The sequence below is a fragment of the Schistocerca americana genome, chromosome X (genome assembly GCF_021461395.2).
Source record: "Schistocerca americana isolate TAMUIC-IGC-003095 chromosome X, iqSchAmer2.1, whole genome shotgun sequence".
In the NCBI taxonomy this organism is placed as follows: Eukaryota; Metazoa; Arthropoda; class Insecta; order Orthoptera; family Acrididae; genus Schistocerca; species Schistocerca americana.
Window position 1 is genome coordinate 174,179,737 of NC_060130.1, and position 27,097 is coordinate 174,206,833.

A 27,097-nucleotide genomic window follows, 5' to 3' on the forward strand; every position below is an offset into this window, starting at 1 on the left:
TTGTGCATGAATCTAAAAGGACATAAGAAGTAATCAGCGCTGTTGTATAGAACTGCTAAAGAACCAGATGTTACAGTTTGCGTATCACCTTAATGTGGCTCTTAATTATGCGGTAAAGTGAACTGAACATCTGTCTCCACTATTGTGTTTACAACCTAAGAAACAGTGATAGGAGATAATAATAGTGTACACTTCAGTATTGTTACAAGTTGAGAACTGTCTTGTGCTACATGTTTATAAGTGCCACTGAATTGATTGTCCAATAGGAATAAGAACAGAAACAGTATGTACTGTATATTTATCTTACTCTTACTACTCGTAATACACTCCTGGAAATTGAAATAAGAACACCGTGAATTCATTGTCCCAGGATGGGGAAACTTTATTGACACATTCCTGGGGTCAGATACATCACATGATCACACTGACAGAACCACAGGCACATAGACACAGGCAACAGAGCATGCACAATGTCGGCACTAGTACAGTGTATATCCACCTTTCGCAGCAATGCAGGCTGCTATTCTCCCATGGAGACGATCGTAGAGATGCTGGATGTAGTCCTGTGGAACGGCTTGCCATGCCATTTCCACCTGGCGCCTCAGTTGGACCAGCGTTCATGCTGGACGTGCAGACCGCGTGGGACGACGCTTCATCCAGTCCCAAACATGCTCAATGGGGGACAGACCCAGAGATCTTGCTGGCCAGGGTAGTTGACTTACACCTTCTAGAGCACGTTGGGTGGCACGGGATACATGCGGACGTGCATTGTCCTGTTGGAACAGCAAGTTCCCTTGCCGGTCTAGGAATGGTAGAACGATGGGTTCGATGACGGTTTGGATGTACCGTGCACTATTCAGTGTCCCCTCGACGATCACCAGTGGTGTACGGCCAGTGTAGGAGATCGCTCCCCACACCATGATGCCGGGTGTTGGCCCTGTGTGCCTCGGTCGTATGCAGTCCTGATTGTGGCGCTCACCTGCATGGTGCCAAACACGCATACGACCATCATTGGCACCAAGGCAGAAGCGACTCTCATCGCTGAAGACGACACGTCTCCATTCGTCCCTCCATTCACGCCTGTCGCGACACCACTGGAGGCGGGCTGCACGATGTTGGGGCGTGAGCGGAAGACGGCCTAACGGTGTGCGGGACCGTAGCCCAGCTTCATGGAGACGGTTGCGAATGGTCCTCGCCGATACCCCAGGAGCAACAGTGTCCCTAATGTGCTGGGAAGTGGCGGTGCGGTCCCCTACGGCACTGCGTAGGATCCTACGGTCTTGGCGTGCATCCGTGCGTCGCTGCGGTCCGGTCCCAGGTCGACGGGCATGTGCACCTTCCGCCGACCACTGGCGACAACATCGATGTACTGTGGAGACCTCACGCCCCACGTGTTGAGCAATTCGGCGGTACGTCCACCCGGCCTCCCGCATGCCCACTATACGCCCTCGCTCAAAGTCCGTCAACTGCACATACGGTTCACGTCCACGCTGTCGCGGCATGCTACCAGTGTTAAAGACTGCGATGGAGCTCCGTATGCCACGGCAAACTGGCTGACACTGACGGCGGCGGTGCACAAATGCTGTGCAGCTAGCGCCATTCGACGGCCAACACCGCGGTTCCTGGTGTGTCCGCTGTGCCGTGCGTGTGATCATTGCTTGTACAGCCCTCTCGCAGTGTCCGGAGCAAGTATGGTGGGTCTGACACACCGGTGTCAATGTGTTCTTTTTTCCATTTCCAGGAGTGTATAACGATAAAACTATTTTCCATGTTGATGTTGATTTCTACCTCAGCTGTGTTTGTTGATTCACTGTCTGTTGTTTGATGTAGGTGATACTGATGATGAGGCTGTAACACTGTTTGCATTAAATGTTGATTGGCACTTTCCTTTGACAGCACTGCTCACACCTTGTCAGCTAGCAAATACTTATTCAAGCGTGATGTGTATGAATACACATTTCATCAAAATAAACCACTGGTTGCTTTAATTCAGATGCTTACACCTGATTACTCACTTATTTTGGTCTCTTTTACTACCAAGATCAGATAGACAGAAAGTTTCTCTCTCAGAGGTTACTTACTAGCCTTGAAGACCACTTCTTTACTACAAAGCTCTGAAGTTTCTTCAAAGCTGATGTATCCTTGTATTGTTCATAATATCATAGTAATTGTTGCATAAAAACAGGTTCATCCATAGTGTCAATGACATATTTATATATGCCTTGCTGCTTTTCCTTTGTGGTAGATACTTGAATCCCACTCAGCTTGCCATCATATCCTTAATGTAATTTACACACCACCAAATCACTCAACTTTGGTACCATGTTTCATTACTTTCATTATTGTGCTATTTCACCTTTCTCCTCCTCATAATCAATTAATGTAATGATGTTAACAGTAAGCTGTTGCAACTGCCCATGTAGACATTTTCCACTATCACTTTCCATGCTTGCACTTTGAGGTATCAGTGTGTACTGCTTTGAACTGGAACATGGCCAAGTTGGATGTCCTCCATGATGAAGTCTATGGTGTGCTCTTCTGAATAATAATTACCAGCTCTGTCTTACAAAATAACAAATCTCATGTGAATAGGAAAGAAAGTAGAACTGGTTCGCTTTAGGAATAGTACATATGAACTGGCCAGTTCAAAATATCTAGGATGTATTGGACGTAGACAGCGAATTGAATATGGGATTGATGCAATATGGCTAACATGTATTAGTGTTTTGATCGCAGTTATTGCACACTGAAGTCTTTTCCACCCAGAGCTTTAGACAAACCATGCACAATGAACCACTGGTGTTGTCATAGTTTATTAAAATTTGGTGCTTGTTTTGGGTTGCATGATGGCTAATGCTAGTATTGCACATACAGTTGTAATTTGTTATTGAAGTGTGCCATCTCTGACACATTCTGCAGTAGATGTTACACAAAAGTAGAGTGGTGAGCATATTAGAAGGTGAGTGGTGGATTCTAATTTGTGATGATTAAAATTTGAAAGGAGAAGGATGATCTGTAATGGATACATCATCATTCTTCTGTAAAAATTGTGGATGAACTGAAAATCTGTCACATTGGTTCAAAATTTGCTATATATTGGTTTAGTCACTGAATAAGCAAAGATTAGTGATCAGAAACACCCAAGGGTGGGAGTGAAGACAAGGGCATATGTCTCTCAGAAACGAAGTTGAGCTGGGCACATGAAAATTAAGGGGGAAATTTCCTCAGACTGTACCATTGACTGAGGTGACAGGAGCATTGTCTTGAAAATGATAACTGTGTCTAATTCATTTGCTTTTCACTGTATCTTGAACCTAATGTCTGTGTACTTATTGCCTTTTTGCTCCCTAGCCCAGCAGTGGGAGATATCTGAAGACTTTTAACCAATGGTTTATGTGCTTTAGTTTGTGCCAACCTCTGTGATCTAACAGTGATAAAACAAAGCAGTGAATGCAACACTTTTGCACAACACTACCATACCCATAGAAATTTAGGAAATACACACATATTGATATCTTGTGTGTTTTGTGAAGTGTAACCATGGGCTTAATGACATGTTCACCGGTGAAAGGATTTCCATGCATACATGACAAATCTAAGTGATTTGGTATTTCAGTGTCAGAACAAGAGAAAGTCATCAGGTTTACTGGGTGATTCAAACACTATTGCAGACTCCTTTTATTTTTCTCCCTCTATTCCTCATCTTTGTTGAGGATTGGAGTTCATTTCTGTTGACCAGCACCTAATCACAAGTGATTGTATTACATTCCCACTCAGTGAAGGTCAGATTCTGATACTTGAGATTGTCACACATTTCTTGTCTGTGGCAGTCATATGATGGAGTGACATTAGTAACAGTCACAGTGCAGTGTGTCATTCTTTACTGATGTGATACATCTTGCCTTGATTCATGAGATTCTGAGATATATAAACCTGCACCACCCCCTTGACACTGTTTCAGAAGTATGTTACTTATCCCTCAATTTTTGTATGAAACAGCAAGTTTGTGTGTTACCCAGTGTTTTGCGATACTTTATTTGTTTTGTTTAAGTAAGCTTATGTGATGATGATGTTTTTCCACACTCTCTTGTAAAATTCACATGATCCCTTTGATGTACTCCTTTTTGCATTTTTGGGATTGTTGTATTTATTGATATGTTTGAGCTATGTTATCTATGATGGGAGTGTATATGTTTTAATAGTAACTGGGAAGACACAGTTAAGATCTTTGTTATTATTTTTTATTTATGGTGGTCAATTTACCGTGACTGGGTAGGTGTATAACAATGAGGGTAAGGACCTGGCAGTGTTTGGGGGGGGGGGGGGGACACCAAGGTAGCACCGTAGTCCATCTAAACGCATGATGTTGATGTCTTGGTCTGATGCCGGGCTGCCCTATTTTCAACACTTGCATCCAGTGACATACTTGAGAATCCTTTCTGCAATACAGTGAGTGAGGCAATACTGTACTTAGCCAAATGCAAGCAGCACCTCAGAAACGAGGCTTGTTTACCCATCATACGATGGGTAAAGTATAAAGTGGCCCAACCTCTCAGGGATTTGCTGGGATAGTACTTATCCGAAGTAATTTGAATGGAATTAAGTTTAACCTGTTGGACACTTAAAACTATTGTTACTTTGCAAACACTGACTGCTCTGAGAATTCGTTATATCAGTCAAAATATTCCGAGTGAAACTAGGGCAACAGGAGTCACAAAGACTTCTAGACTGTACCGCAACTTATGCTCTAGTCATACGTCAGTCATTCCATAATATGATTTTCATTCGAAGCCCTTTTTTTTCCCCCCTCCAGTGAGATATAGTGTTTTCACTCCAAGAAAGTTACATTTTGGCTAGATAGAGTATCACACTTGATTTAAAGGATATAAATTTGACAAAGACCAATCTACATGTTCAAGAGACTGATTTGTATCGTCTCTGGTACAGGTTAGACAGAGTATTTTATTAGATTACTTTTTTAAGATTGTAAACAATATGATTTACCTATACAGAGGCATTTCCAGCACAAGTGATCTTTACAAAGTGCGAACTGTAGTTGTTGTCACCATTGCAGAAAATCTTTCTTCTGCAGCGTCTCCTACGTCTGTCAGTGTTGTTCGAGAAACAAAATAGGGCATGGCTGCCTAGAATACAGGCAGCTGTAATAAGAACTACTTGCAGGTAGGCTGTGAATTGCTGAATCACAGGCAAGTCTCGCTATGAAGAAGCCCCCAATAATGTGGCAAACAAGAATACAAATTTACAACACATAATAGAACAAAAAGGTGTAAATAACTGTCAGATTAATATATGCACATAAGGAACACACACCACATCTTTCTCATTTGTAGTAGTGTAGGCTCACTGGCTGGATACCATCATACATCCACAAAGAAATTGATTTAGAAATGAAGAGCGTAAGTACAGAACAGAAATTTTATTTTAGTATCATAAATGTATACATACTGTTTTTAATCATCACTCAGATGATTCTGAGTCATTGTCACTCAATTGCTTGATGCTACTCTCTCTTTGTAGAGAGCATCGTCCTCTGTGCCATCAGAAACATGAGAAACACAGAATTTTTTAAATGCTTGATAGACAGTTTTATTTGGTATGCATTTCCAAGATTGCTCAATCCACACTCACACGTGAGTCAAGCTTGCATGCTTAAAATGCCCTGTAGGCTTTAATTGCCTATCTTCTTTCATTAGCCATTGCATGGACATATTTTTAAGTTTGTCCTTAAATGGTTTGTTTAAACAAACCTCTAGTGGCTGTAGAATTGACATGATCCCTCCTGGAAGTACAGCCAAGCCTGCTCTACCTTCTACTAATTTTCTCTTTGCAGCCAGAGTAGTATGACCTGCATATGAATCTAGTACAAGCGTGTTCGGCAGACCTAGCAAGGCGCCAGAAAGACACTGCCATACAAGTGTAATCCACCCTAATACCAAGTCCTCTGTGAACCAGCTACTTATATTAGCATGCACAATAATGCTTTTTTGGAAATACCTCAGACTTAGATAATGTCTTGCATTTAAAAACGGTGGCCATCGGCTGATCAAGCGAGCATGCAGACATGCACTGCTTTTCACCACCAGCAGACAATATTCTAACACCTTTGTTCCCCTTTGCTTGTACTGCGTAACTTGTTGACGTATCAGAATACAATGGAGTTACCTGTCGGACCAAGAAGATAATTATTTTTGGTGTGCTGTGTGATTATGAAATACTGAAATTAAAAACATTTTTCCTCATAGTTTTCTGTGCAATTGAAGTACACCTGTGAAGAGAAATTGCCAATGTTTCATGATATGGCTAACCCACTTGCAGCTTCCTTTGATATTTATCATTTTCTGCTGTCTGACAACTTTGTGTGCTTTCACTTGGATAATTTCTGTACAGAAGGTTAAGCACTTCTTTCACTGCTCCCCAACAAAATCATTCAGCACAACATCTAATGTATAATAGTGGCCATGTTTTGGTCTGGAAAATGTCTTTCTGTTGCTGAAACAAGTTAAAAGTTGTTCTTTATGCTGTCCTCGTCGTCTCATGTTATTCTTGTTGATTCCGTATTGCTGACCTGCAGCATGAATCAATGTTTTCTCAGTGAGAGAACTAACTTCTCTTGGTAAAATAAAACCTGACACTTCACAAAAGTGCTAAAGTAGACTGAAACAAAGGGTGAAATCGGACTGTACCTGTGTACAAACATTGTAGTGAACACTGCTGTCATTGGCCTAGGGGTTCGTGGAAAAACATAAATGAAGTTAGAGGAGGGAAGAGAGAGTGTTGCAGTGGGAAAGTTCACCCTTTGCATACAGTAAGGATAACATACTTTGATTCGTATCAATCACCTGTAATGGTAGAAATCTCTCACAGAAGCTTGTGATGACACGTATGTACAAATGTGGAACTTTAGTTGTACTTGAATATGAAATTAAATTATGACAGTGAAACACTTATTGTTACATAATGAATATTGACAGCATTGAGAAATGGCTCAACGTGCATCGACATGTGCTGATAGCTTCTGAATAGAGCTCAAGTTTTCGAAATCTAGAACTTCTTACCTTTCTTGCCAGCTTTTGCAAGTTTCTTAAAAATGTCCCTTTTGATGGTGTCTATAAAAAGATTAATTTTATTGCTATGAATATTAGAAAAAATAAACTAAACTCAACTCCTCCTGAACAGGCCATGAAGGCCCAATGGTACCGACCGGCTACCATGTCATCCTCAGCCTATAGGCGTCACTGGATGTGGATATGGAAGGCATGTGGTTAGCACACCGCTCTCCCGGCTGTACATCAGTTTCTGAGACTGGAGCCGCTACTTCTCAATCAAGTAGCTCCTCAGTTTTCCTCACAAGGGTTGAGTGCACCCAGCTTGCCAACAGCACTCGGTACACAGGATGGTCAAACATCCAAGTGCTAGCCCAGCCCGACAGCGCTTAACTTTGGTGGTCTGATGGGAACCGGTGTTACCACTGTGGCAAGGCTGTTGGCATTAGAAAAAATGCTAAATTCAAAAATTGGCAATAGTAAATTTGAATGTCCCCCATCATAAAAAAATAATTAACAATCAGTACCATACCCAGAACACCAACACAACAGCTTCTGTGACAAAATAACTACTGATGGTAGCTCCTAGCAGCATTTTTCAGAACTTCCTGGTTTTGCCCCTGAATATTAAGCTGCAGACGCATTTCTGCACCACAAAAATCAGAAAAAAAGGTCGGCTTGTATTTGGGTAAATACAGTACTCATAGTTGTGTGGATCATTGTTCAGTTTCATATCTGCAATTAGGTTTTCCATGGGACTAATGGCGTCTTTGTGATATTGCTTTGTAAATGTCTGCTAACAACAGAAGGTAAAAAAAAAAGGTTTAATGAACTGGTTTTTGTTATCATTGAATCACGTGGCTCTTTGAAGGAAAGAGTACTCTTTACCTAAACAGGTAACACAAATCCAGTGTATGTGAGAAGTCTTGGGGGCTATTCATAGTGGTTCCTCAACTTTTCTGTGTACAATTTCCCATTTTATGATTATGCTAAAGTTTTGGATCATTGGTTACTGTTATTTTCTCTCATTACACATTTAAGACATACTTCTAAAATATATTTATGGTATATTGTGCAATACTGTACACAACCTGGTGGGCACAGGAGTAATGAAAGACTGAGGCTGTGTGAAATCCATTTGTCCTCAAGGCATTTCTAGTGTTCCATTATGTGCATGCAATAGGCAACCATCGAATAAATCTTTTTCTCATACAAAGTCAAGGATGATGGTGATCGTGTGACAAGTTACTAGGTAGTTGAGAATTGAGAGAATCAAACTGACACTGTGACCAAGAAGGCTTATCAGAATAAAGGCATTGAAACCACATGGTTTGTTTCCACTTGAGTGTGTAAAGACTTGCAACAAATTTTATTGTTACAGTACATTTAATTGTGTGTGAGTGTGCGTGTGTGTGCTTCATTGTTTCCTTCCTTTTATTGGGTTTATTGCCTCTTCAGCAGTGAGATTACTACAGATGGTATACTCCCTTAGTTCAAAGGTGGTCATTGGATGCCAGCTACCCCACAATAGCCCACTTATGAAGTTTGAAGTACCAGTATGAAGTGAAGAACTGGGCATATACTACTGTCCCCTGCATATTCCTCGTGGGTTCAAGGGAGCCACATTTACAACCAATACAGTCCTTAAGAGATTAAATTGTGTTTTCTAGCTTCTTTGTGTTTTTCAGCCATATCCCCAATGTCCCTGTCTGTATAGTTGTCTGATAGCCATCTTCTTTCACATCATATTTTGGTATTAATATTTTACGATATTTCTGAATTAACACTTTCCTGATCCCACATTGACTAATGCAAAATGCAGATATATTTGTGGGTTGAATTTTCAGTATAATGCAAAGTCCAGAAATTATAGTACACACAAATGATGCTACAAATGCAAAGTAATGTTTCTTTGAAGATCATATTCTGTTTTATTTTTTTGAAGTCTTTTTGTCCATATAGTATTCACTTGCCCACCATTTCTTTATCTCTGAGATTTATTACCAGAGGCTCAAATTGTTCGCCTTCTGTTTCTGGAAGTGTGTGTTTTGGGTGTGTCATTGCAAATTTTTTCTGATAGCTTCACATTTAACTTTATTTTCGTTTCCAATGAAAGATTCTTGAAACCTCTCTGTGGAAAAAAATGAAAATATAAGCTTATAATTGCTATGTACTGATTGTTGGGAGCTAAGTTTGTGTGTAAAATATTTTATTATGAAAATACCTCTATAACATGATATTTACATCAGTTACAGTTCCAGAATCACTGTGACTCATGAAAGACCTTTAATTCCAGGTTGTTGAGTTTGGCACCTTTACTAAAAGCTATAAAGTTGAGATCTACCTTTTGAACCTACAGTTTGCCAAAGATTTTGACTTTGACTTCATTTTGACGCACAAATTCAGCAAATCAGATACAGTGGGTAAGCATCTTCATTGTCAACTATATTGTTAGTGCTCTTTCACATACCTCTGAAGAAATTATAATCCAATAAACAGTCAACACCAATCACTTGCATAATTTAGCTTTTTGTTGAGCACTTTGTTGATTTTATGTAAATATTTCTGCAACTGAACCGAAGAACCTCTGCACGTTATGAATTGAGTTTTTGCTTCACTGTGTTCAATTTATTTAATTTCTCTTAGTTATTTGTGTTGTGTCACTGCAGCTGTTGTGAGATACATGTACTACTTTTATAGTTTTAGATTGAATTAGTTTGTGAAAGTCATCATTATTGCCCTTGACCGTTCAAACCATTTATTCATAAAATCTTCTATTGCAGTTTTGGCCATGTAGCCATTTGAAGTGGAATACAGGAAAATTTGATGCTTTAGAAAACGTCAAAATAAAAAAAGTGCTATACTCGACTTGGAAATCACTATACACCTGATATTGCGCTACTACAGAATAGTTGCATGTAAAAGCTTAATGCTCTCTGCTTCTTTGCCCATATCTCCTGGGGTGCGAATTGTGCTGCTGTTCTATGTATTTCCTGGGCTCTGGTCTCATCCTGAGTGGACTGTGGTTGCCAGGTTCATGGGTCAGCTCGACCCAGTCCATCATTGTGGAGCTCAACTGGCCATTGGCTCCTTCCAGACTAGTCCCGTAGACAGTCTCCTACCTGAAGCTGGGATCTTATGTCTTCTGTTTTGATGGTATCACCATTTGACAGTTCCCTGATCATCCAACATATCCTTTTTTTTTTTCCCCCGTATGAGGTTATCAACGTCAGGTGGGATTTGTGGTTGGAATGTGCCTTTCTGCCCTCTCCAGAGGATCTCCACCTCTCCTCCATGGAATGTGCTCCCCATGTGTTCTCGCCCCCTCCCTGGTGTTTGGTGCCGAAGCGATGAATTCGTGCCGATCTATTTCAAGGCCCTGAAAGTCTGTAGCCCCAGTCAGTTCTTCAGGAGTTTTGGGCTGCTACCATCTGTATCACTGATGGTTCTAAAGACATGGATATGCTTTTGCATCCCCTGCCAGTAAGGAACACCATTTGTTGCCAGGAACATGTAGTGTTTTTATAGCACTTCACTTTATTAAATGATTGCTGGGTTGTCTTTCTCTGTGTCTCAAGTCATGCGAATATCCCAGGGAATGAACTGGTTAACGATGTGGGTGGAGGAGGAATTACTCATCCCTATTCAGTTTGTTGATCCAATGTGCGGATTTGAAGGTGTGTACAAGAGCTCTGCTCACTCAAGAGGTGGGAGAACATCTGTCTGGCTACTGTCCCCTCTAATTAACTCCACACTATCAAGAAGCTTGCTACTGCTAATGTTCTTCCTTCCATTCCTTACAGAAGGAGTCCACTGTCCTATGTTGCCTCCGCATTGGCCATACCAGGTTAACTCATGGGCTTATTTTATGTAATGAGCCACCACCACATAGTAGTTGTGGAGCCTAGTAGACAGTAGCTAATATTCTTTTAGAATGGCCCCTGCTTCTCGCCCTCCATGCGTAGCTCTCCAAATTCTTTGCTTCACATACTGGTAGATGATCCACGGATGGCTGAACTGGTTCTCCCTGAGATTGGTTTTTATTTTCAGGTACAAGGTTTGAAGCTGCTTTCAGGGCAGGGGGGTTTGTATTGGAGTCTCTCTGGCTGCATGCTGGATCTGGGGGCCCCGATGCTATCTCCTTGACAAGCTCACTCTTTCATCCCTTTCGTACTCCGTTTTCAATGCTTTTAGATGCGGTTTGTCTTCTTTTCTGCCACACCTTATTTTCTATTTTAGGGATAAGACTCTGTTGAATAGTGGGTTATCTTTCAACGAATTGACTATACTGAAACAGTGATGGGACGTGTGTGAGTAGGACTACTCCCATTGCATGCAGAGCCATGGGGCCACCCACCTGCTGCCTTACCTATTTCTCTCCCCTTGTTTTTATTAGTGATGGTCCAACTGATGTCCATTACATTCTTAGCCTTCCCACTTTCACTGTTCTGAATCTGGCTGCTAGAAGACATTCTGTGCTCCGTAAATGTCTTTGCCTTCCATCAGGCTGTCAGGATTTGGATCCAGGGTGGGGCTCTTCCTGTTATTGGATGAGCCTTGGGAGACCTCTAGTCTGCTCCGACCTCCATGCTGGCCCAATCCGTACACTTCTCTGTGAATTCTTTCTCAGCTCTGTAATCAGGATTGGCTTCAGTGCCTTGGTCTTAACACTCCTCTGTACTTTCATCATCAGAACACATACTTTGTGGACGTCACTAATTCCGAATGAACTACCCTGGGATCGAGGTACTGGTGACCTTACTGCTTAGTGCCTTAACTTACATTCGGCCAACCACCCAATGTTGCACTAGTGGATTTTGTGAATAAATTGCATAGGCTACAATGGTCTCTTTCAAAATGGTGTATACAACTCCGAATCCCATCAATAAAAAATTAATCAGAATTACATTGTGTGCTGTTTGGATGTGGAACATACACAAAATTTAGTAATTTAGCCAGTCACCTCCAAATATGGAAAATACCAGGGGAGCAGAGATACCAGTTTCAGAATGGTCTAGTAGTGATAGAACTCGTAGGTGGAGACTGTTTCACTTTGTGACTTGTGCATAGACTGGGCTATGGCATGCAGTGTGTCTGAACCTGCCAGCTATCACCAGATAATGAATCACAAACCATACCTGTATTATAGATCCCTGAGCAGAAGGCGAATTAAGGCATTAGCCACTCAGCTGTGTTGTGCCTCAACATCGCATATAAGGCACTGTTCATTGTTTATAAGAGACTATCAGTTGCCATCAATTACTTCTTATGTTAATACTAGGGCCATTGATCATACAAGTCAATACTAACGAGGTATCCTCTACAAAAAGATTGTTGCAGAGTTCAGTACAAGTAACTACTTAAAAGCTTGTCTTGAATAGTAACAGAAAATTGATCATTCAAAAAGATTTCACCAAGTTTTTTTTGATAAGGTTGCAAGAAATTGCCTGGGATCTCCAGAGAATGTTTTTTGTTTCTTGCAAGCTATCTCCAGACAATGTTTCTTGTAGAAACATTGAATGCTCATCAAGCTGTACACTTCAGGATGAAAAATCACCTGGTAATTTGCAGACAGTCCCAAAAATTTGTACCACACTGAATTTTGGTACTCTCATTATTTGGAGTAGTATTTTAAACAACTGTTATATGGGAACACAAAAAGAAATACAGGTGTCTAAAAATGAGATTGGCAGGAACTGCAAAATGACAAAGCAGAAATGGCAAGAGTAGAAATGCAAAGCTGTAGAAGCATGCATGAAGCCAGGTGTTGCATATAGGAAAATTAAAGAAGGCTTTGGAGAAAAGAGAAGTGGTTTGTGTGAGTGTCAAATGCTCAGATGACAAGCCAATACTAAACAGAAAAGGGAAGGCTGAAAGCTGGAAGGAATATATAGAAGGGCTATACAAAGGAAACCAATTTGAAGACAATATTATGGAAAAGGAAGAGGAAATAGATGAAGATGAGGTGGTCCTTGCGGTAATTTGAGAAGAGTTTGACAGGAAACTGCAAGACCTAACTGGAGACAAGGCCCCTGGAGTAGATGAGATTCCATCAGAAGTATTGAGATCCTTGGGAGAACCAACTATGGCAGAACTATTTGACTTTGTATGTAATACTCTCTGACATCAAGAAAAATGTAACAATGCCAATTCGAAAGAAGGTAGGCATTGAAAAATGTGAATATTATCAAACCATCAGTTTAATAAGTCATGGCTGCAAAATAATGACACAAATTAATTACTGAAGAGTGGAAAGACTGGTAGGTGCTGACCTCGCAGAGGGGTTGGTTTGGATTCCATTTTGTGTAGAGATGTAGAGAGAGTTTTTAACAGTGTCCACTGGAATACATGCAGTGAATTTCTGAAGGTAGTATAGATAAAATACAAGGTGACATGCTATCTATATAGCTTGCGCAGAAACCCGACTGTAGGTACAGGAATTGAAGGGCATGAAAGGGAAGCAATAGGGTGAGAAGGAAGTGTGACAGTGTTGTAGCCTTTCTCAGATTTCCCCTATTAAATTCTTCTCGCGTTGTTATATCTACCACCTCATATTTGTCTTTCCTCTTCCTTTTCATAATATTGCCTTCAAGTTTGTTTCCTTTATATAGCCCAACTATATATACCTATCACCTTTCAGCCTCCCCTTCTCTGTTACTAGCTTGTCATCTGAGTTGTTGAAATAGAACAGGCAGTGAATGTTGATGTATGGTGATGACATTATAATCCTGTCAGAAACAGCAAAGAACTTGGGAGATCAGTTGAACAGAACGGATTTTTTTGAAAAGAGTATATAAGATGGATATCAGCAAAAGTAAAACAAGGATATTGTAATGTATCAATTTAACTTGGACAAATCAGAGGGAATTGGATTGGAGAATGATATATTAAAAGTAGATGAGTCGTGTTATTTGGCCAGCAAAATAACGTATGATGTTAAAGTTAGAGATACATAAAATGCATACTGACAGTAGCAAGAAGGGGATGACATCAGTTCATGGGGGGGGGGGAGAGGAAAGATGATAGTTATGAAATAAATTAAATTATATAGGAGAAGGTTTAGGATTAGATGGGTATGTAGCGTAAATAGTGAAAAGATGTTGAGTTGAATTGTAGAGAAAAGAAATTTATGGCACAACTTGATTAAAATAAGAGAGTGGTTGTTGGGGCATGTCCTCATGTATAAAAAAAAAATAATTTTGGTAGTGGTGGGAAGTATATGGTGGATAGGTGGGGTTAAGTGAAAGTTGTGGTGACCAAATATTGATTGCAGTAAGTTGGTTCAAATGTATGTAGATTTCAGTAGTTATACAGAAGTGATGAGTCTTGCACACAATAGACTAGTCTTGAGAGCTGCATCACTTCAGTTCTCAGACCAAATACAACAACAACAGATATAAAGAAAGACTGAGATTAAGATGATGTAGCATAAATGAGGAATGGCACTGAAAGAGTTGTTGTAAAGTTCTTGTAGAATGCAAATACTTTAGGATTAATGGAGACTACTCACCAAAAAGCTGAAGTGTTGAGTTGTCGATAGGCACACATAGAAGAAGGAAAGGTTGCTAGCTCTTAGAGTTATCATTTGATGAGCTAGTGGATGGACACACACACACACACACACACACACACACACACACACACACACACACATTCACGCATTTTCATTCCAAGGTAGCGCCAAGTGTAGAAGCAGGAAATAGCAATATGACTAAAAGTTATAGTTACATTATAAAAAACAGTGATTGCAATAAGTTTAAAGGTGCAATTGAGAAGTCAAACAAATGTTTAAAAAGCCTACAGGAAGTTGTTAATATTTCGAGGTGAGAAAATACTAATCTTAAATTGAAAATCATGAGTTACAAACATAGGCTTCAAGCAGTATTAGAAGCAGATTACCATGTTCAAAAGTGATACAGAAAACAACAAATGATATGAAACTCGTGTGTACAAGTGGTTACAGTGCACTAGTGGACAAAAATAGCCATAAGTGCATGAACAATTCAAACCTTCTTCCCAGTGTAAATAACTTCCAAAAGTGTGTAAATAATTCAGTAAAACTTCCCTATGCAATCAACAGCCAGAAGTGTGTTAACAACTCAAAGACTTCATATTTCTCAAGAAATCCCTAACAAAGTGGACAAAAAAGTGCTGCACTCTCAACAAAATTCATTATATGAAACTAATATTGTGTGCAAAAACAGGTTTAGCATGCTATCAGAAAACAGAAATGACTTTGTGATGTTGAAAGCAAATATTCCAGCCAGTGTGAAGGTTACAAAATGGAAAGTTGTAAAATTAAAGTTAGCAGCAGTCATAAACACTGGACAAAGATTCCAGAATGAGATATTCACTCTGCAGCGGAGTGTGTGTTGATATGAAACTTCCTGGCAGAGGAGCTTCTGTAAAGTTTGGAAGGTAGGAGATGAGATACTGGCAGAAGTAAAGCTGTGAGTACCGGGTGTGAGTCGTGCTTCGGTAGCTCAGATGGTAGAGCACTTGCCCGCGAATGGCAAAGGTCCCTAGTTCGAGTCTCGGTCGGGCACACAGTTTTAATCTGCCAGGAAGTTTCACTGGACAAAGAAATGCAGTTTGCTATTGCTAGTGGACAACCACTGAAGAAAGCTAGCTATTATTTTACAGGATGTGAATATGGACTTTCATGCAGCTGGAATTGTGAAACCCAGAGCAAGAATGAAAAACACAATTGAAGATGTCTCAGGAGATACGAATATATTGAAGAACAGTGATTTCGTTCATTTGTGTGACTGGTGCAAACAATGTAGCACATAATGAAGCCAAAAATTGTGTAACAGGTTTTGGAGAAGTTTTTTAGATGTAAATAAGACAAAAAACAATGTTGTTTTGATGATACCTCACAGACATGACCTAATATTTAATTCGCATGTTAACAAAGAGATCCACAAAACCAACATTAAAATCAAACAACTATGTTCCACTTATGAGGAATACAATGTAATAGATATTAGTCGATTAGAGAAAAGTCTGTACAGTGAACATGGTGAGCATCAGAATTACCATGAAAACAAATTTCTCTGTCAAGAGAGAAACAAGATTATAAATGAAATTCGTGAATGGAACGGTCTTGTTTTAAAAGACAGTCCTTCCATGCATGTTAATGTACCGTGTTTTTTTTTTAAATAGGGAAAACATCATAAGGAGGGAAGGAAGGGTAGAAACCATGTTAAGAGGAAACTGTAGCACACTAACTCATTCAGGTAACTGTGCTTTAGAACACCCGGTGGAAATAAATGAACATGCAAGACACAGTGAAATCAAAACACTATTCTGTGTTAATAACAGTATTCTCCTTCTTCATATAAATGTACAATCTCTTAGAAGTGAAGTCAATGAACTGCAATACTGGCTTCATAAAATCAACTGCAGTGTTTTGTGTATCAGTGAACATATGGGTGAAAGAGTCTGAAATAGACATGTTTGTTCCACTTGGATATTTGCTTGTAACAAGCTACTTGCTTGTAACAAGCATGTGACATGGTAAGGTCTCAATCCACTTTAAAAGCTGTCTTGATTTGCATTACTCAGTCATAGAAGATTACATCTACATCTACATTTATACTCCCAAGCCACCCAACGGTGTGTGGCGGAGAGCACTTTACGTGCCACTGTCATTACCTCCCTTTCCTGTTCCAGTCGCATATGGTTCGCGGGAAGAACGACTGTCTGAAAGCCTCCGTGCGCGCTCTAATCTCTCTAATTTTACATTCGTGATCTCCTCGGGAGGTATAAGTAGGGGGAAGCAATATATTCGATACCTCATCCAGAAACGCACCCTCTCGAAACCTGGCGAGCAAGCTACACCGCGATGCAGAGCGCCTCTCTTGCAGAGTCTGCCACTTGAGTTTATTAAACATCTCCGTAACGCTATCACGGTTACCAAATAACCCTGTGACGAAATGCGCCGCTCTTCTTTGGATCTTCTCTATCTCCTCCGTCAAACCGATCTGGTACGGATCCCACACTGATGAGCAATACTCAAGTATAGGTCGAACGAGTGTTTTGTAAGCCACCATCCTTTGTTGATGGACTACATTTTCTAAGCACTCTCCCAATATTAGTAGAATATGCCTTGAAGGTACATTTGTAGTACCTGGTATGGTAATGCACACACAAAAAATTGTAATTGTGTCATTTTATCAAACACCAGGTTCTGATGAACTAGTATTTATATAAAAAAATTAATGCTTCAACATTGCAGTTGTCCAAATATAAACAGCATAAAATTATAATTATAGGTGATATTGACATAGATTTAAGGACAAAGAGAGAAAAAAGGTTATTTATTTAAAGTCAGTTAACTGTTACTGTCTTAATGAAATTCATAAATTGATACACAAACTAAGCAATTCCAAAACAGAAGACTATTTTGGGCTCAGTAATTTAATCATAAAGTATATAGGAAAGGAAATCAAAATGCCACTTCTTTCACTGTGTAACAGAGTAACAGAAAAAGGAATTTTCCCAGAATGCCTTAAGCTCACAATTACATTACCTAAGCATAAAAAATGTGATAAAAACTTCACAAGTAACTACAGACGCATTTCAATAGTACTAACCATACCCAAGATAACAAAAAATTGTATGCATAAACAGATATACAGCCATTTTGAAAACAACAAAATTTTAAATGAGCAACAGTTTGGATTCAGGTCTCATCTCTCAACTGTAAAAGCAAGTTAAGCTTTGATGAGTTATGTTTATGAAATGTATGGAAAAAGGCTACCTACATCTGGAACACTTATTGATTTAAGCAAAGCATTTGACTCAGTGTCACATAGCAAAATCATCAAAAAGTTAGAATATTGTGGCATAGAAGGTAAATCACTCAGTTTTTTCAAATCTTTTTGAGTAATAGGTTACAGCTTGTGTATGCAAATAAGCAGAGATCATCAGTGCCCCCAACAAAAATGAGGACTACCCCAAGACTCTGTTGTTGGGACTTTCCTGTTAATTGTCTACATTAATGGCTTTTCACATTATGTACTGTGTAAAAATATACTATATGTCATCAGCATGACATTAATAACCATAGGTGTGATTTTACAAAATGTACATGCTAACAACAGAGAAATGATGCAAATGACTAATCAGTGATGTCAGGCCAATCAGCTGTGCATGAACCAAACAAAAACAGAAGAAATAATTTTTAATCCAAAGGTAACCAAAAATCAAAATAAAACTGTAAAGCTACTTGGACTGTTAGGAGTCTACAAACAGATTTCCCATGCCATACCCTCGCACACCTCCAATCCTCCTCCTACCACCACCACCACCACCACCACCACCAAGAATCAGCTACAAAGGAAGCCCCCCCCCCCCCCCCCCTCATCACCCAGTATCACCCTGGACTGGAACAACTGAACCATATCCTTTGCCAGGGCTTTGATTCTCTCTTATCCTATCCTGAAATGAAGGACATCATACCGAAGATCCTCCCTACTGCTCCTGAAGTGGTGTTCCATTGCCCACCGATCCTGCACAACATCCTAGTCCATCCCTACACCCTTCCCACTCCCAGCCTCTTACCAGATGGATTGTATTCCTGTGGCAGACCAAGGTGTAAAACCTGCACAATCCACCCATTCAGCACCTCTTCCAATCTTGTCACAGGCTCAGGCTTATCCTACCCTATCAGAGGCTGGGCTACCTGTGAAAGCAGCCATGTCATAGACCAACTCTGCTGCAAAGACTGCACAGCCTTTTATGTTGGTGTGTGACTACCAACAAGCTGCCCACCCGGATGAATGGCCACTGCCAAACTGTTGTCAGGAACAAAGTTGACCACCCAGTGGCACAATAGGCAGCTGAGCACAACATGTACAATTCGAATGGCTGCTTCACAGCCCAAACCATCTGGATTCTTCCCTCCACTACCAGCTTCTTTGAACTACGCAGATGGGAGTAACCCTGTACAACACATCCTCTGCTCCCGTAATCATCCTGGCTTCGATCTCAAGTAGCCCATTGTCCCTGCACCCTCCACCCAACAGTTTCCCCTTCCTCTGTCCTGTCACACCTTCCCAATTCATGTCCCCGCAACACCTTCAGCATGTGCCACTTCCCACCAACTGCTGAAACTATACTTGCCACCCCTCCCTCCAGCATTCCTAGCTGGCAAATTGGCCTCCCTCAGAGCTGCTAGCTGCCCACCCCCAGTTCGTCTCCAAGCCTCCTGCCTCCCTCTCCCCCTCCCTCTACCCACCCCACCCTCACCACAACCAGCCCACCTGCTGAAAAATAGCATTGGCACTGTCAGTCTAGCTGGCACTATGTTGGGTGGTCTTAGGGGTGTGTGTATGTGTGCGTGTGTGTGTGTGTGTGTGTGTGTGTGTGTTTGTGTGTGTGTGTTTGTTCGTTCTAGCTCGTCAGTTTATCTCTGAAATCCAAGCAAGTTTTCCATCTCGTGGCTATTGAATGCCATTGAAAGGTTGAACAGAGATCTAGAGAAAACAGCAGCATTATATAAATCTTAAACTACTCAGTGTTGCTGGACCTTGTAACAACTGGCTTTGTCAGTATTAACTTGGAATTCTAAATCCTAAATCTGAAGTAGTTCTTACAGTGTTACCACTGTGTGATATAAGATCTTGACAACTGTTGGAAAATGCACCTAAGCTGTTCATGACATCGGAGCACAATTGTCTGAGTAATGAAGATTTTCTAACGTTTATAGGGAAGAATAAAATAAACTAGATAAATGTAACAAAGTGAATCCCATACTGTGAACTGAATGAAGAATATAAGTTTGAAAATAAATTGTCAAATGTCTTATCTGTGATTTCTGTGTTGAAAAATGCCATTCAGAACAGAGAATTTGTAAATCTTGCTTTTGAATGAATGTAGAGCAAACACTTGTATTTGCAAGTGCACTTAGGGTGTTAGATGAATAGTAAAATATTTAGCTTTTTAATCTCAAACTCCATCCAAACTATATGCATTTCCTGGAACTGTGAAAAGTTCATAGGGTGTAAGCAATATTCGGTACTATTACTTTTTTTGATACTGACAGCATTTTCTTCTTGTCGCACTTTTAATTTCTATTTCATGCAATTGTTGTACAGAAATTTTTGTGAAGTTTTCCGATAATTATGTATTAATGATTTAATTTCATTCATTATGAGCATCGTACTTGGAAAACCTGAAATTGGATCATTTGTGATTTAAATATTGAAACAATGCATCATTTACATACGTTTTCATGCTTAATATGGCACATTTCTAGAATTTATTCTCATTGTCAAATGCAGATATTGACATTAGTTTTTTGTGTGTTGTGGTTCATGTTGTTCTACCTCTGTTGCATTGCAGTCATGTTTTTTGAGGTTGAACTCCAATTCGAAAACCAGACAAAATAAATTTTGGAATGTTTTCTACATGCTGATGTCAGAAATAGTATTTTTCGTCTGTCTGCTTACAGGTACTGTTCCTCCATTATTCAGAAAACTACGCACATACACACAAACTGTTTTTAATGAAAATATCTTACAAAGATATTATGACAGTATGGCTTCACAAAGAGATTGCATACAGTTTGTGGTGTTACATTTTTCATGGATTGCATTATTTATATAAAGCTGTCACTTATAAATTTTATCTTACCATTTCTGACAGTTACAGACTTCTAAATTATCAGTTATGCTTTATTTTCTATTTTGTTGCAAATATAGAGTAAAATCTATGAAGAATGAACATATTTATGGAATTTGCACTTGTTGTTATAATAACTACTGCAAATTTACAGTAATTATTGTAATAACTACTGTAAATTCCATATATTCATTCTTCATAAACTCTACTCAATATTTTCAACTAAATTAAATGTGGAGATTAATCAATAATTTAAAAGTCAGTAATGGTAAGATTAAATTTATAAGTGATAGCTTTATGTAAATAATGTAATCCACAGAAAATATAACACTGCAGACTGTATGCAAACTCTTTGTGAAGTCATACTATCTTTGTCACGTATTTTCATTTTACTAAAGAAACAGGGTGAGTGATGGTTTGCATGTGTGTGGTTTTCTAAATAGTGGAGGAGGAACAGTACATGTAAGTAGACAGACAAAGTATACTATTTCTAATGTCAGCATGTAGAAAATGTCCCAAGACCTATTTTCTCTGATTGAAGTTTAACATAAAAAAAGATGACTGCAGTGCAACAGAGGTTGAGCAACACAGATGCAAACATCACATGAAATACTCATGTGAATATTTGCACTTGACAATGAGAATAAATTCTTGAAACACTTCATGCTAAGAATGATGGGGGTGCAAGGGTGGGAACAAACACGTGTATGGTGCAGTGTTTCATTGTTTCAGTAATGAATTAATGATTCGTTAATGTTATGAAATTGTGAGTTATGAGGAGTACATGAACATTTTATTTTCACTTTATTTCAGCACACATTATTGAGTTCATGAAAAGGGCATTCAGAATTCCACCATCTACACCTGTGAAACTAATGGCCTGTTTCAATAGTCAAGACTATACTGAACTGAATGAAAACTCCACCGTTAATGAAGAAGGGTTGTATGTGAATCAGATTCTAGTGCTTGCCACAAAGTTTTCAGCCCAATACCCCCGAAAGAGGTAATGAATTACTTTTTATTTTATTACTGCTTACTGTTTAAGTTGAAGAGTGAGTGCTCAGAGAAAGTATGGTAACACTCATGAACTTTTTTCTTTCTTTGCTCTATATTTTGGTATGGAAGAAGGTTTGTTCAAGAAGATTCTATGGTCATATTTAACTAACATAGTTTTCTCTGTTCAAATTGAGTTATTTTAAATGTACAGACATAATGAAATAATGTTAGTGCTTGTAATGCCACTGGAAGTCAGGCTCTAAGGTTTAAAACAACCTGGCAAAATGTGGCTCACAAGTCATTGCGTTCCAGTGGATGTTATGCTCTCCAGCTCTAATTGGATGGTGTCATCAAGGCCTCTCCACAGCCTGTGGTTTTCTTGTTTAGCAGCAATCAAGTGAGGCAGTGTCTCTTCGACTGTTTCCTTAAAGCTTAGATTCTTGCATGTTCACTAGCTTCCCTACTTTGAAGAGGCATTGCTGTTTCATTGGTCCACTTGCTCTGTGCTCTGTGTTCTGTCCAGATTTAGCCTCTTTAACAATGGGCTATTGGTCAGGTTGTCATTTTGAATATGATTGTTATTTACTATTCTGGTTTTGATTCTGATTTTTCTTGATCTACGAATATTGTAAAGGAAGAGTACTGGAGAACCATGTTTTTGGTGAGGAGTGCCAGATTAAGTACTTATTCGTATACAGTTCGTATGAAAAACGCCAATGATTAGCACTGAAGAAGTACAGAATTCAAAGCAATGGCAGTAATCTTGCTCGACATCTCTCTTTACTCCTTGAAGCACCACGTGAGCAGTACTCTTGTGAAGAATGAAGCACTTTGGTGAATGGGGAGAAAGGGGGGGGGTGAGGAGAGAGAGAGAGAGAGAGAGAGAGAGAGAGAGAGAGAGAGAGAGCGTGCGTGTCATGCTCATCGAGTCTTAAAGAAAAAGAATTTAATTGCATCTTATACTGTATGCTTAAATTAAACAAAAGCTCAAAAATGCTTGAGCAACAGTGTACTCACGAAAAAAATGTGCGACAGAAATGGCAAATGCTTTTGGTGATGACGAAGCAGCTAAACAATTTAAAACAGTCGCATTGTCATGAAACGCTGTAAAAAATTGAATTCCTCACATGAGGCATAGCATAAAAAAAACTACATGATTTAACACAAAATATAGACGTTATTCTTCTTGTGTAGATGAGAGTACTGAATGAACAAAATTTAGTCGACTACTAATTTTAATTTGTGTAGTATTGGACGAGTTTTCTGTTCACAGAGAATTACTCACTGTAGTTTCATTGCTCAGAACAAGAGGTTTCATTATCTTCAAAGCAGTTAAAAAGTTTGTTGACAAAATTGGTGGTTTTTTAAAAATACTCTGCAGTTTGTACTGAGGGTGCTTCAACTATAGTTGGTAGTGAAAAAGGATCCATTGCTGAATTAAGATAACACTGAATAAATTGCTTATCTTTCGTTGCATTATTCAGCAGTAAGCCCTTTGTGGGAAGGGTGTCAGAATGCTGACCACAGTGAAAGATGTAACGAAAAGTATCAATATAATACAAGAGGTAATTGAGCTCTATCTCATTGAAAATTTAAATAGGTTTTGGAAGCAGCTGATCTGAAATGCTTCTTAATTCTTAAACTGAGTTGAGTGCAGGAAAATGCTTCTCTCTTTTTTTTCCCCCCATTTAAAAAATAAGTTTCCAAGTTTCGAACAAAGAGGTAAAACTTGGTGCTACAGAATTTGAAACTAAGCTAAAAGATTCAAAAGGATTTTTTAATTTTTTTATCAAGATTAGCATTTCTAACATATTTTGCAAATCATGGAAATAATTTGAATTTGCATTGGAAAGGAAAGGAACACCATATTTACTGATATGTTTGTAGGTGTTAATGGATTCCAATGTAAACTTATGTTGTTTAAATTGCAACTAAACAAGGAAAATTTGTGTCATTTCCGGAGTTGCTGTGAATTGAACCAAGAATACAATGATGTAAAATTTTTAAGATTTTCTTGCATTGTTGATGAAATTTCCAGTGAGTTTCATAGTAACTTTACAGATTTTAAACTTCTAGAACCATTTATCATTTTCTTTAATGATCCAATAAAAATTAATTTTGGAAGTGATAGAAGTGATCTCCAACAAAACAATCTGTTCATCCTATACAGAGCAAGAAGCGATTCTGCAATTTTTGAAGTCAGATCATAAGACTACCCAAAACTCAGACTTCTCTCCTAAAGTATTCCCCCCCCCCCCCCCCCCCCCCCCCCACCACCACCACCCCCCAGATCATCATATATTTGTGAGAGTACATTTTCTTGAAAGTAGTACTTCAGATCTGATCAGTGTAATGCAGTGACCATTGAGTCATTGGAACATGAACTTCTTTCCACAACACAAATTGAAATCAATATTGCAGAACTTTTCAAGACCAAGTTAAATAAATCTAACCTGAATATTCAAATTCATTAATGTGATTAAACAATGGGAAGTACAGGCTGGAATAATGACAATGTTATGAAAGGAGTAGATTGTTACTCACCATATAGAAGAGATGTTGAGTCGCAGATATGCACAACAAAAAGACTGTTATAAATTTGTGCTTTCAGCCCAGAGACCTCCTTCTGAATTAGGAAACTCACTTGTACTTTAGAAGACGGCTTTTGGCCGAATTCTCAAATTTATAGCAGTCTTTTTGTTTTTTCTGTATACAACTCAACATATCTTCTATATCATGGGTGGCAAACTATCCATTTCATAATACTGTAATTAATGCAGGTGTAAGAGTTTGAGATAAAAATCCAAATAAAGATCAGAGTTTTAGTAGTGTATGTCTTGTGTTGTTCGTGTATAGGGAGTAGCTGGAGCTCACGATTCGAGATGACAGATAGTCGTCCCTGCAATTGGCTGACTTGTCTGTGATGAGGCCATGATGACACCACACAAGTTGAGTTGGAGGGGGAAGGACTCGCTCAAGGAGAATGACTCATGAACCACACTTTGCCAGGCTTGGTCTAAAGTCTGTGTCAATACTCCTTTGTCTGACTTTGTCATTTCAAATTTGTATCTTTTCATTACTGTGTTGATATTTTGGATATAAAGTTTGAAGATCTGGTGCTAGGTTAACAAATGCAACACTGAAAGGCCATGGGTTTAAAAAAATTGCCCATTTTGTACTGTAGTTTGGATTGTAACAGTATTATATGAAGAATTTAGTTGTGAACAGCTTTGTCACATACATTTGTAACTTGGCAGTTTTGTAGTGAGGGGCAGCTGAAATAATACTCTGGGACTTATAATCTCAGTTTTAAATGTGAATTGGCGCACATCAGATCACAAACAAGAATATCAAATAGCTGATGATGGAAATTTGTCCAAATGGAACTACCCCAGGACATAATTTAAAAAAGAAATCCTTTATCACAGAAAGCAGTGCATACGGGCCATCGAATTCTCGGGAGCCTGGAACAATGTGCAAAGTGAAGGATTTGCAGTGTTCTTCTAAGCCTTATATGTAAATTAAGGACAAAAAGGATATTCTTCCCTGGTGCCCTAAATATAAACACACTTTTGAAAACGGGGAAACTAAAATAACTATTTAAAGTTGAATACCAAACACAACTCCTGGCTGTTCAGGAAACAAGATACACAGATGAAGACATTATAGAATCTGAGAGATATAGGATTCTCAAAGTAAAGAAAGGTATTCCACATCTTGGAACAGGATTCATTGTCAGCAGAACAGCAGTAAATTTAGTCATAGATCTTTGATTCTCCAAGCAAAAGGCTCTCAGTTCTTAATGTATAATGTGCGAATAAGCCTTACATCTTAATAAACTTTTGCTCTAATAAATGAGGGTGATAAAGGAATCTAGAAAGAGTTGAAAACTTATGGGAATCACTGGAACATGATTATCAAAGATTCAGTTGAAAAATGTTTTTTAAAAAAATTAGGAGACTTCAGTGCTAAGAGTGGAAAAGAAAGAAAATTCTGGAAAACTGTTGAAGAGTATCTAGCACACAAAAGAAAAAATAAAATTGGGGAAAGACTAATAGAACTACACAGAGGTCCAACATCAAATTCATGTCCACAAATTTTAAGAAACTGCTGAGGAAACAGAAAACTTGAAACTCCACTAATACAAACCTAGGAAAATTTCAGATAACTGTTATTCTGCTACTAATAAGCTCTTTGCCCTCCTTGCTGGGCCTGCATTTGTTGTGGCTGTACTGCTTGCCAAATGTTTGTGCCTGTGCAGAGAGACGGTGTTCCAGCTGATGTGAAGTACTTATCATCAGATTTTTCAAAAACATATTAGCTGAAAATTTTGATTTTTGCTCATCTTACAGCCTGACATATGCACTTTATAAAGAACTGAATTTCTTTTTGTTATCCCTCATGCTAACTGTGCTGCATCAAATTAAGTAGAACATTGCACAAAATTTTAAAGGGTTTGCAGAGGTGAAACTGTGGGTGAACTTTGTGTATGGTTGATTTTAGCTTATAAATTGCTGTGAATGAATTGTAGACAAGATACCAAAATTTTATTCAAAACTGAGAGCAGAAGAATATTTCATTCTCACATTCGTGGGTTTATATCCGACAGACAGTTGGGAACAACACGCCCAGTTCCACCCATGCAGACTTGCCGACTGCTATGAAATCCTTATCATCCATTTTTAAGAAAACAGTTAGGTGAAAAAAATTGATTTTTTTCAACATCTTACTGTCTGATATCTTTGCTTGATACAGGACTGAATTTCTTCTTGTTATGTGCTGTAGTTACTTTGCTGCATCAGATTAAGTAAAACGTTGCATGAAATTTTAAAGATACTGCAGAGATAAAAATGCCTTGTGTGAACTTTGCATATGGTTGATTTTAGCTCATACATCACAGTAAATGAAATGTAGAAATATTGTGAAAAGGAGAGGTGCTACTGACAGTATAGCGGATATGCTGAGTCACAGATAGGCACAACAAAAAGACTGTACACACACACACGCACACACACACACACACGTGAGTGCAACTCACGCACATCTCCATTATATGGTGAGTAGCAACTTTCCTTTTCCCAATATTGTTACATTTCACCCTAGATTTTCCATTGTTTAAACGAGATATAGGAAAAATATTGAAATTTTATTTAAAATTGAAAGCAGAAGGATGTCTCATTTCGCTCTCGAGTTATTGGGTTTTATATATGAAGGACACTTGCGTGCCATGCGTCTATTCGTGTCCTTGGATGTTGCGCATCATGTGGTCATAACAGTCATCATATCTCAAACGATTCAAGCTATCAAAGCGAACTTTTCTGCAAATCATAGCACGCAATGAGGCACATACGTTATATGATAAATCGAAACTTCTTATGTTCTAGAAGATGTGAAAGTAACTCATCAGC

At 39.0% G+C, this 27,097-nt stretch overlaps 1 protein-coding gene and 1 pseudogene across 6 annotated transcripts in view; one reads left to right on the plus strand and one right to left on the minus strand.

Moving 5' to 3' along the window:
- Nucleotides 1–27,097, plus strand: part of LOC124555039 (ubiquitin carboxyl-terminal hydrolase 15-like) — a 185,935-nt gene that overhangs the window by 32,602 nt on the left and 126,236 nt on the right. For 5 of the 6 annotated variants that reach the window (XM_047128805.1, XM_047128806.1, XM_047128807.1 and 2 more), the window contains exons 4-5: nucleotides 9,361–9,487; nucleotides 21,507–21,696. In XM_047128805.1, coding sequence (XP_046984761.1) covers nucleotides 9,361–9,487; nucleotides 21,507–21,696 — 317 coding nt within the window. The remainder of the gene's footprint in view (nucleotides 1–9,360; nucleotides 9,488–21,506; nucleotides 21,697–27,097) is intronic. The other variant, XM_047128810.1, reaches the window with a different exon arrangement.
- Nucleotides 7,391–7,508, minus strand: LOC124557088 (annotated as a pseudogene).